Genomic DNA, 11,617 nt, shown 5'->3' with positions numbered 1-11,617 from the left:
CTACAGAAAGAAAAAGAGGGGGAAAGAAGGATTTGAGACTTCCATTTCAAATACAGACGTTAATAGAAGTAGTCCAAATATCCCAATTGGCATCCCTATGAACTTGACAGCCGCAGGAGATACATTCAAACGTAGCAAAGGAAGTAAGATCTTCAGTCAGTTCAATGAGGGCAGGCTGGGGTTTGTAGCCGTCTAAACATGCATAGGGTTGCACCTTTAGTCTGCTACAGCAAAAAAAGTGTCTTGTGGCAGCTTAAAGAACAACACATATATGTATTCCGGCATCAGTTTGTTAGCCTGGAAGGTGCCACAGGTCTCTTTGTTGCTTATCATTTGGGTAGAGTTAGACCCATTGAAATCAATAGGACTGAGTCCCGAGTTACTTGTCCCATCAATTTCAAGGTGCCTCCTCTAGGTATTTGTGTACCTGGATCCAACCCATCCTTCCTTTCCTTTTGTTCCATGGGGATTCACTGCTAAAAGATGTGGGGGTGCCCTGTGGCTTTGATGACTTTGATGGGGAAGGCAGCTTTAAAAGGAGGAGGAGGAATAGCTATTAGCTCTGCAGCCCAAACTTCCAGGTTTAGATGTAATTTACCCCTGAATACCAGCTGGTGGAGGCAACAGAGGAGGGCCGGGGTCTATTGCCTGTTTGAGGGACTTGGGCCATGAATCACTTCACCTGACTTTGAAGGGTTAATATGTACCTGAGTGAGGTGGGAGGGGATCTCTGGGAGGGATTCCCTCCCACCTTGTCTCCTCCATCTTCTGTCTTCCTCCTTCCTCCTGCAAGGGATGCTGACCATGGGGCTGACCTCAGCCGGCTTGCCTTGAGATGTAAATTTGTTATATCTCCAGTAAAGTCTGTTCCTAACCCACCACTCCAGTTTGTTTTGCCTACATCCGTGGCTACTGATAGGGGGCTGACTCAGACTTCATTGCCTCCATGTCCATTTGGGGGCAATCGGCTTTTGCGGACTAGACAGGCTGCTGGTCCAGTTCTCAAGGCCCTTCTTCTTCTCACTAGAGGCCAGGCGTTGCATGGGAGGGCACCTGACCCCACGTCCGTTGTAGCCCCCCCAGGCCAAAGAACGGCGCACCAAGCCACGCAAGCACATCATGTGAGCAGCAAACACCGCCCCCTTCCCGGCAAGGGAAGACAATGGAACAGATCCTCAGCAACGCTGCCTGTGATTTAGAGATGCCGCAATCCATAAAACGGGTCTTCTTGAACCTATTTCAGTCCGAGGGCCGAATTCCGTTTCTGAGAAGCTTGCGGGGGCCGTCCTGTGGTGGTGGGCGGAGCCGAAGGCAAAAGGGGGCAGGGCCCCAAAGCCAAAACTGCCAGCATGTTGTCTCTTGAAGTTCTGACTGCCAGTAATGAGGCCTTTGGAGAGGCATTGCAGCCTTTTGGAATGAGGAAAAAACTGTTCAAAAGCCGGGGAAACCACCCAATGATCGGTGAATGGCAGAAAAGGGGGTGATTCCAGGACAGGGTCTGGAGCCATCTGAGGAACCATGGAGGGCCAAATTTGGCCCATGGGCTGAGGTTCTGCAGCCCTGCCTTAAAAGCACCCTGGAGATTAGAACACGTGCAACCCATGTGAGCACACGACGATGGGATGAGCAAAAGTTGCTGCCCTCAGGCATGCAACACCACAGCCATTGCCACCACCATCAGAAGTCCACGTGGTGTTTTGCACACTTATTCCCAAAAGGCTCTACAAGACAGAGCCAGAGAGCTAAGTGTGCAAAATTGGCTCACAATCTTGCGCTAGACGACCAAGCAGTAGTGTAGTGGCAAACTCAGAAGTGTAGGGTCCCTTTGTGACAGTCACAGCCACGCCCCCTCACAGCCACGCCCCCTTCTAAGATTGTACAACCTTGTAAGATATACCAACTTCAGCTGGGATCCAAAACAGTGCAGCTGAGAGTAAGGCAGTGGCATTTCAATTGGATGTCTGAGAAAAAAATGCAGGGGTGTTAAAATCTTTTTCACTCACTCACACATTTTAGGTTTTCAAAATATGATACTCTATGGAAGCTTCGCCCTCTCAACCCAGCCCTCATGGACAGATCCCTTCTCATTTAAACAGCCCCCTTGCACACTCCTTAGTACCCCAACATTACCCATTAGCCTTCCCTAAGCTCCTTATTTATATCTCTCCCCTCCCCTTCCGACAGAAATGTCCGTACACCCATCTGGATTGAACTACACACACACACACACACACACACACACACACACAGAGTGGTGTAGTGGTAAATTTGGAAATGCAGGAGCTCATTGTGACAGTCTCCAAGGGCAGTCCAAAAATTTCAGGCTGCTGTGTCGATCTATATCAACAAACCAGTTCTAGGAGTTTTCATCTCCACTAGGAGCCCGTCTTAGGTAAAGCAAATAGGTCTTCATTGCCCATTCCAGACCGAGTCATTCCAAATACTTTGCATTCCAACATGGAACAATATATTGTTGCTTGGAAAATTCATTCGCCCCACAGCTACAGTGGGGATCACAGCTAAGCTCAGAGGGAACAGGGAATTCTGGGGGGTGGGGTGGCAGATGACATCAGAATCCCTGCTGATGAAAAAGTGCCAGGGCTGCCCCCCTGCGAGCCCTGCCTCCACTACACCACTGCGACCAAGTGAGAACCCACCATGCCCCAAAGGCAGAAGCGGCATACAGCATGCCACACACCTCACCCACCATGGATTCCGACTCCAAGTTTCACCCAAGGAGGAACAGAGTATATATATGTGCACAGCAAAATAACACAACCTCCTGAGAATTTGTATGTTTTGTGTCTGTTTTTAAAACAAGTTTCTAGTTCTCATGATGACAGAGGAATATCTGAAGCTACATGGGCAGCTTTTCCTGAATGATTCTAAACTTCTGGGGTTTGGCAGGGGATCTTGGAGTAGCTGTGAGGGTGGGGTGGGTATCAGACCTTCAGCAAGGCATGCGAAGGTGGGCAGGATCCCCAGTGTTGACCTCTCCTGGGGTCAAACTTCCTTGAAGACCTCCCTCTTTCTAGGCATTTTATTGAGAGAGGGAAATAGAGTGTGCAGGGAGCCAGATTCTGCCCTGGACCTCTGCAATCCAGTAGGCTGGAGTTACAGGGCACATCGAGTATTGGGGTGGTCTGTGGGGGAGAGCCCTGCCTTGCAGAAGAGGGTCAGAGACTTGTTGACCTAAAGCTTTTTCCTGCCTTTTGCTTCTGCTCTATCCAGCCCTGAGGAGTCCAAAACCAGATGCTCCACCCGTCTCAATTCCCTGGCCTCTACGTTTGCCTTGCGGGGGGGGGGGATGTCCCCTTAAAACAGGAGCGTTGAACCTCTTTCAGCCCAAGAGCCAAATTCCATGCCGGAGAAGCTCCAGGGGCCACATTCCAGTGGTGAGCAAGGCCAGGGCCGGCCCTACCATTAGGCAAAGTGAGGCAGTTGCCTCAGGCAACAGATGTTGGGAGGCGGCAGCAAGGTGTTGGAAGAGAGAGCTGAGTGCCAAGCGTCCTGCCCTGAGCCCCCTAAGCTAGCCTGCTGCCTTCAGGTGAAGTGAAGGGTGCTGTCACATTGTCAGTGTCAAAGAAAAGTCCAGTCGGCTTTTGTACATGGAACGAGAGAGGGTGCCATCCTGTTCTTTGCCTCAGGCAGGAAAATGTCTTGGGCTGCCCCTGGCGGGGCTGAAGGCAAGAGGAGCAGGGCAAAAAAAAAATAAACACAAAAAATACCAGCATGGTTTAGCGTCAAGTTCTTACTTCCAGCAACAAAGCCTTCTGAGAGCTGATTCAACCCTTTTTAAATAGGGAAAAAGCTGCACCAAAGCTGGGAACCCACCAAACGACAGGTGGGCAGGGAAACGGGGGCATGGCCCTCTGGGGAACCACAGAGGGCTGGAAGGGCACCCAAGAGGGCCAGTGCTGAGATTCTGCATCCCGGCCATAACATGTCAGTCTGCTTTGCTAGTGCCGCCGCACTTCAGGGTTCGCCTCCCTCTTCAGGGGTCTCTCTCGCAGCCAGATCCTGGAGTGGGGCGGACGCATCTTGCCTCCCACATTGGCATACGTGCACAGAGACCAAGGCGCCGTGGGGCGCCCAGTTTGCCATTCCCGCCCTGCAGCTGCCAAGGCATCTCTTGAATGGTTGATCACCTCTTGCGGGACAAATTATGGTTTTCCTAGCCTATCTTTATCCTGAAGAACAAACGCCCTCCCAGCTTTTAATCGGCAGGCAATGCAACAACAAAATACAGAACACATCAGTGGCATGATAGTCACTGGAGGAGATTCAAGCAGCAGCCCTCCTCAGTACGAGGGTTGGGGGACCACACACACACCCCAATTTTAGTTCGTGAAAAGTTGGAGGGAGCCGTTCAGCTCGTTCAACCTGCGGTAGAGCTTATCCCTCTCTTGTAACTCTCCAGATGTTTTGGCCTGCAGCTCCCATCAGCCCGCGCCACCATAGCCAATGGTGAGGGATCATGGGAGTTGCAGGCCACAAGTTGCCTGCACCTGGAACCAGGCACAACCAGGGACTTGGCTGGCCCCCAGCAGGAGGGGCTGCTCTTTGAGGCACCGTCTGAGTCACTCTGTGCGGCAGCTGAACAGGGGCGGCAGGAGCTGTGCAAAGCCGGGGCTGCAGCTGGCCATAGGAGGAGTAGCTTCCCCTCCCTACGCTGGCCCATTTTAGCCTTTCTCCATACCAGGAGAGGCACAGAACCCCATGGGCAGGAGGGAGATCCATGCGTATGGGGATCCCAGCGGGAGGGACAGTGGCACACAGGGGGATTTCTGCTGATATCTCCAATCGGAGATAACCGTGGGGATTCTTCTGGGTGGGGGGATTCTGTTCCTCCTGTTCCAGGAGGAACAGCGAGCTGGATTGGGGAGATTGCAGGCCAGGTTCTGCACCCCAGATCCACAGCCAGTCCATTTCTTTGGGAGATCTAGTATTATGGGAAAGGGAGAGAAATCTCTCCCCCTCTCTCCCCCACACGCACATTATGCACAATTTTATAAAACTCAATCATGCTCTCCCTTTGTTTCAAAACTCAAATGCCTCACAAGGCCGGCACTTCAACCGCAGCACCTTGGAGAGCTCCGTTAGAGTTCTGACTGGTTTGGACTGAAACCCGGAGCAGACTCACTGCCCCACTGACATCGGAGCCACCAGCCTCCACTGGTCAGGTGTTACCTCCCCCCCAACTCATGGGTGCTGAACATCGGACCTGTGGGCTAAATCTGGCCTGCCTGGAGGTCCTGTCTGGCCCCCTGGGGTTCCCATGCCCACACCCCCTCCTTTGGCCTCACTCTCATTCCCCCCCCCACCGCTGACCATTTGGAACTTTCCGGGCCTTTGCGTGTCATTCCCCCTCAGAAGGGACTTGCGTGTTCTGCTTAGCACCTGAGACAGATCTGGTGACTGCTGGAATTTATATTTTAAAAATAAAAATAAGCCAAGGGGGTGGGCAGGAACGGCCCCAGTTGTGCCTCTGTCCCAGAAGCCCTCAGTGCAAACTGAAATGTTTGGTACCTAGCAGAGGCTAATCCAAGGACATCTTCCAGACAGCCTGGACTACAACCCCCATAAGCCCCAGCCAGTATGGCCAATGATTGGGGTGATGGGAGTTGTAGTCCAATGGTTGGATCCAGATTCACGCTGGATCAGCTGCGCTGATGGAAGTGGAGCTCCCCCCCCCTCCCCCCCCGGAAACATTACACAGAGAGTCAGGAGACCCTGCTGAATGGGGTGATCTGTAGTATGGAGGGAGGGGATCCCCCCAAACTGGGCAGGCCCCTTCCTCTTGCTGAAAGCTGATCTGGGATCCAACCCCACAACATCAGGAGGACATCAGGGCTGCACCTGGGCTAATCTAATCTCCTCTTGTTCTCCACCTTAAGACTGGGTGCAAAAAAAAAAAGCCCTGCAGGCTTTGGTGCTTCATCATTAGGCTCAGCTCCCCCCCCCCACTTTTTGCTTAATATCCCACCTAATGAAGAGTTCTGGAGAACTCAAAAGCTGGCTCACGACGTTGACATTTGAGTCGGTCCTAATAAAAAGCTCACCTTTGCCATTTCGTTTTTCAATTGTTTAAGCCTAAGGAGCTATGCAGCCAGGGATCCGCTTGTGGGTACGTTGGAGAAAGGGCCAAATCATTATTTATTGCATGGCTGCTGCCGGACGATTGGCAGCGGCGGCCAGGTGGCTGGCCATGTGCTTGAGCATGGTTCTTGTGAGGCTGCTGGTGGCCTTCTTGGCTGGAGAAACTTTGAAATGAATCGAATGGCGGGCCGTCCCAGGGAATCGTCCTGCAGGACTTTGTTGGTATAAAGCAGGGCTGGACCCTGGGGAGCTCCATGGATGGGAGTGCAACATGAGAGGGGGATACACATGATGATTTTAAGTGAAGAGCACAGAAGTCTTGCCTGAGGACTGGAAGGGGCCATACCTTGGGGGCAAAGCCCCTGCTTTGCACACAGACGTTTCAACCCCCGCTATCTCCAGTGGGAAGGATCAGGTAGGTGCCCTCTAGAGATGCTGGACAGCAACATTCCCAGCCAGCGTGCCCTATAACTGGGCCCATAATGAAACCTACGCGTGTGTAATCCTGCTTCCTTGTTTGACTGTAAGCTCCTTGGGGCAGAGACCTGCCCTCCTGTACTTTGTAAAGGGCCACTGCACCTAAAATGGATACTTCCAACTCTGCCCCTTTGGCCTTGGATATCAGGGTTGGTGCTGCCCACACACTTGGCACCCCCAGTGACTTATCGGCACCATTTAGGTATGTGACCCTTTACAAAGTACAAGAGTCCCTGCCCCAACGTGCTTACAGACAAAGGTTCAACACCTGAGAAACAAAGGAAGGGGAGGGGCAAAGAACCCACAAGATGTGATACTTTGAGTTGCTCGTGCTTATGCTTAGCTATGGGCTTGGTTACAATGGAGCATGCGGGCTGATGGGAGTTGTAGTCCAACACTTCTGGAGGGCACTAGGTTGGGGAGGGTGGAGTGGACAGTCCTGCGCTAGATGGACAAATGGCCTCTGAGAACTTATATACAGGTGTTTCAAATCCTCCTATAAATGCAGATGGGCTGGGGGTGTTGCAGCGGAGAAAGAGGTGCTTAAAAAAGAGCAACAAACAGAAAGACCTGTTTAACAGACCTGGGCCCGTGGAGCTGTGGCACTCCACCTATTTCTCAGGGCTCCGGATCTATTTTACAGAGTCTCCGTTGGCACCCACGGCAGGTTTTTTCTGCAGCTTAATTGCCATCCCAGGGGGCAATTTTCATGAGGGATTGCAGCTGGGGAGGGAAGGGTTAACCCCCCCACTCCCCAAAAAATCTTCCCCTACATGGCAATTAAGCTGAGAAGAAGAAATTCTCATTGGTGTGAGAAGATCTAGCTCAGAGTACAAATTACTTGAAACTTTTATTTGAGATTATTTAAATGAGAACATAATTGACCGGCTTGGCCTCCTGTGAAATCTAAATAGATCCTTGTAACTATTTCTATATTTGCAGATGTAGAAAGAAATGGGCATATGCAGGTTTCATCAGTTTTGCGTCCAGCCCCGAATCTTTGAAGTGCCTAGCAACACCCAGGTGAGAAAGGAAGAGAAGAGAAGCAGGAGATCAGAGATATCGGAAAGAAAGCAAATGGGAAGAGACTGAGCGAGCATAAATCCACAGGCAAGACAGCGTGCTGTCCCTCAGTATCCTTGGGGCATCTATGTTTCTTCCTATGGCATCAGTGCTGCCACCTGCTGGCCATGTGGGAATAGCACAGCCCTGCCCCTCCAGCTCTCTTCTCCAGCCTCCTTTTGGGGGCCTTCTCAGTGTGGGGCTCATCTGCGCCTCTGGTTGTCTGCATGCACACACACAGCCACCTGCACCATCTCTTGGCGAGATGCACATTGTCTCAAGGCAATGCCCAGTTTTTCCTCCTCCGGGTCCATGGTGAACCCGGGTATCATTGTTCCAGAACACGCAGGGGCCCACTAATCGGAAGCTGCTGTATACAGAGTCAGACCATGGGTCCCTCTCATTGGGGCAGCTCTCCAGGCGAAATTGCCTTACCGAGACCCACTGAACCTGCAGGAACCTCCGAATGCCAAGCCTGCATTCTGCTATTGAGTTCTTGTCTTTTCCTGTTGGAAACAATCAACAAATTACGTTAGTGTCTCCATGCCTTCTTCCAAGTGGCTCAGCGCAGCATCATGGGGCTTGTGGCCTGCCACATCTGGAGGGGACCAGTTGGGGGAGGGCTGTCTTCTGCTATCTGGTTCCTTTCAATAGGGCAAGAAGCCAGGGGAGAGTGATTCATCTGGAAAATGGAGCTGTGGAGAAGAAGGGCTGTGGCAAAGGCTCCACATGAAAGCTGGGTTTTCAGATGTGGAGAGAGAGAGAGTCAGTGTCATGCAAGTTTTGCAGGCATACATTGAAGAATCCCCGATAAACTTGGTTTGCAAGCTTGCCGTGATCCCAGAGGGAGAGAAAAGGGGGACACTGCCTTCCTGCCCTTTACTTGTGGGCTTCCCAGAGGCATCTGGGTGACCACTGCATGGAAAGTTGGAAACAGGACACTAGGCTAGATAGAACTTTGAACGATCTGGCTCAGCCAGCTTCTCATGTTCTTAACTCTGCTCCTGGAGCTAGGCTGGCCCGATGGCCACTTCATCAGGGTCCAGTGGCAGACATTGCCCAGAGGAGGATCAACTCAACTCATCAAACCTCTTCTGAACTAGTTCTTTTCCCTCCCCGTCCCTTTTCCTTGTGTGCCGTGTCTTTTTAACATTGCTAATTGTAAGCCTGCAGGCAGGAACTGTCCCATTTCACTGAGTCTAAGCTGTTCTGGCAGCCTTTTTGGCTGAAGAGCAGGATATCAAGATTTTAAATAATAACAACAGAAATAATAGTCTCTCTGTACACAAGAAGGGTTAAAATACCCCAGGACTTAGCAAGAGAGCTATGTGTGGTGTAGTGGCGAGAGTGTTGGACTGGGAGTCGGGAGATCCAGGTTCTAGTCTCCACTTGGCCATGGAAGCTCACTGGGTGACTTTGGGCCAGTCACAGACTCTCAGCCCAACCTGTCTCACAGGGCTGTTGTTATGAGGGTAAAATGGAGAGAAGGAGGATTAGGTACGCCGCCTTGGGTTCCTTGCAATAGGAAAAAAAAGCGGGATATAAACGCACTCAATCGATCAAGAGGCGAGCAGGGAACGGAGATCTGCACCCGCGAGGAGGCTCCCATTGGGAAGCGCCCAACAGCTTCCTGGGAGAGGATGCTGCAACGCCACCACGAAGACACCAGCAGCCGGTTTTTGTTTTTTTTTAATTTCCATATATAATTTATTATGATTTTCTTTTCTTTTGTACAAGCTGAAAATGGAATGGTGAGACTGCGGGAGGGAGGGAGGGGTGTGAAATGCAGGGCCAGCAGCAGTGGGCGTGGGGAGGGGGGGAGGGAGGAGTCGGGTGATGAGATGAACACAAAATGGAGGGCAAGCACAGGTGTCCTTGGAATCTCTCTTCCAGAGAGGAGGCATGTTTTGTTCAGTCTCAACACCCCAAATGTGTTGGGCAAAGGGAGGGGGGAATCAATTGTGGCTTTTCTCTCACCCCCATGGCTTAAAAGGGGAGCGTTGAGTCCCTCTAGGGCACAGGGGTGGGTCCGACCCAGAAGCGAGGGAAGAAAACAGGCACAAACGGAAGAGTGGGAAAAGAACAAGGGGTCAGCAGCACTGGAGACCCAGCTGGTCCCAGACAAGACGGTTTCTGTAGGGGGAGGGTTGGCCCCTCTCTGTGGGAGGGGGAGAGCTGGCAGGGGGTGCTCCCGCGTGCTTCTCTCTCCCTCTCAGTTTGGAGCTCTCATGTCCCCTCACTCTTTCCGCCAGGAGAGGAAAAGGCATCGCAGCTTCTGACAGCGGCAACGTCAAGGGAGCGTCTGTCCATCATTCTGTCCCAGATTCGGGTGTTCCTGAAGAAAGAAGGAGCTATAAAGGGGGAGAGAAGGGGAAGGCGGGGAGGGAAAAAGCACTTGTGAATCTTCTGTCCTCCCGCCGCGGGGCACAGGAGGGCATCTATACCTACCCGCGGTCTGGTCCGCCGGGAGGAGAGGGTGGGAAACAGCGGGGCGAGGTTTCCAGCCGGGTGGGTTGCACTCAGGGGGGGCAGGAGGGGGGTCAGGCAGGGGTGTGTCTCTGGCACCTGGGGGACGTGGTGCGGGGGGTGGGGGAAGAAAGGGAGAAACGAGAGGAGGTTAGCGATGGGGACCGGGCACTGAGGGCATGGTCACAACAACACTTAAATAAAAGCGTTTATGAAGTGTCCTCCAGGGAGGATTCATGCAAGCCAGGCAGGAAAGGAGGGCTTCTTCCCCAGCACGCAGGCCCTCTTCAACGCCCCACCGCCACAACCAAAGCCCTGCCTCACCTGCTCCCGTCGCCATAGACCCTTGCACTGCTCCAGGGGTGCTGAACATCCGGCCCACGGGCCGAAACCCGCCCCTATCCAGTGGCCACCCCCTTTCCCCTGGCTATTGGGTAAGACTTAGGCACAGGGTCATAAGGAAACATGGCAGCCACAGCTCTGCAGCCCAAGATGGCACCCACGGCTTGAAAGACCCTCAAAGCTCTATGTGCTGCAGTGCCCCCCCCCCCAACCCAGGGCTGCATTCATCCCACGATGCTTCTGGGATTATGGGGCTTCCCAAGAGTGCCCCTTCCTTAAAAATCCATCGACTGGAAGCACCAGGCAGGCTGTGGGGAAAGCTGCAGCACCAGAGTTTCCCTTCTGGGCTGCAGCAGCCCTCAGCACCCCTTTAACATCCCAGGCGGGGGTGTGTGCATGTGCGCACGCGTGCATCACCTCCAGAGCCCAGATTTCGGCTCCGATCCGACTCCAGCTTGTCACACGACTGTGCCCGCCGCGTCCTCTTTGGTTTGAGGGGGGCCGCCTTCCTCCCCACCTCAAGGTCCCCTGGAAGGGAAACGGGAGTGTCAGAAAGCCCTGTACCCCCCCTCCTCCCCCTCCTCTGAGAGATCCAGTCCTGGTGAACAGCAAGATGGGGAGGAGGTGCTCCACGGCTGGATCTGCACTCAGGGCCTCAGAGTATTTAAAGGTACAGGCATCATCTCTGGTCAAGGACCCAGAGAGCCTAGACAGGGAGTCCTACTCTGGAGACACTCCCAGGAGCAAGCAGATTGGGAACAGGGGATGCTTCTCCCCCTCTGAGGAAAAGTCGACAGGCCTGCTCTTTTTTCAACTCCTCTGTTCATGGGAACAGGTGGGTACAGGGCTGTCCCCCCCACCCACACCTACTTGCCCAGCCACTGAGACCTTCTTCGGACGCCCTTCTCCAGGCACCCCTCCCTAGCGAGCCAAGGTGATGGCTCCCAAGGAGAAGGCATTCTCAGCGGTGGCACCTCATCTCTGGAACACCCTCCCCAGAGAGTTCCAGGAAGTTCCTTCTTCGATTTCATTCAGCTCTTTCATTGGGCTTTTAATTGAACTCTGCTGCATTATTGTCCTTTTAAAACTACTTCTTGGTTGGCAAGCTCTATTGAGGAAAATCACGGTATCAATCTTTTAAATAAATAAAGACGCCATCACAAAGATGTTT

The 11,617-nt window shown here is 52.7% G+C and overlaps 1 protein-coding gene across 2 annotated transcripts in view; it reads right to left on the bottom strand.

Annotated features, from left to right (window-relative positions):
- Positions 1–9,329: 9,329 nt before the first annotated feature.
- Positions 9,330–11,617, bottom strand: part of CARMIL3 (capping protein regulator and myosin 1 linker 3) — a 72,912-nt gene continuing 70,624 nt past the window's right edge. For both annotated transcript variants that reach the window (XM_084806515.1, XM_084806516.1), the window contains exons 39-41: positions 10,864–10,974; positions 10,087–10,203; positions 9,330–9,973 (exon numbers count right to left, since the gene is read on the bottom strand). In XM_084806515.1, coding sequence (XP_084662641.1) covers positions 9,948–9,973; positions 10,087–10,203; positions 10,864–10,974 — 254 coding nt within the window. In that variant the 3' untranslated portion in view covers positions 9,330–9,947. The remainder of the gene's footprint in view (positions 9,974–10,086; positions 10,204–10,863; positions 10,975–11,617) is intronic.

The sequence above is a fragment of the Heloderma suspectum genome, chromosome 6, assembly GCF_057233095.1.
Source record: "Heloderma suspectum isolate Gila_16-S chromosome 6, 16-S_ref, whole genome shotgun sequence".
Taxonomy (NCBI): Eukaryota; Metazoa; Chordata; class Lepidosauria; order Squamata; family Helodermatidae; genus Heloderma; species Heloderma suspectum.
This window is presented reverse-complemented; position numbering and strand designations above follow the sequence as displayed.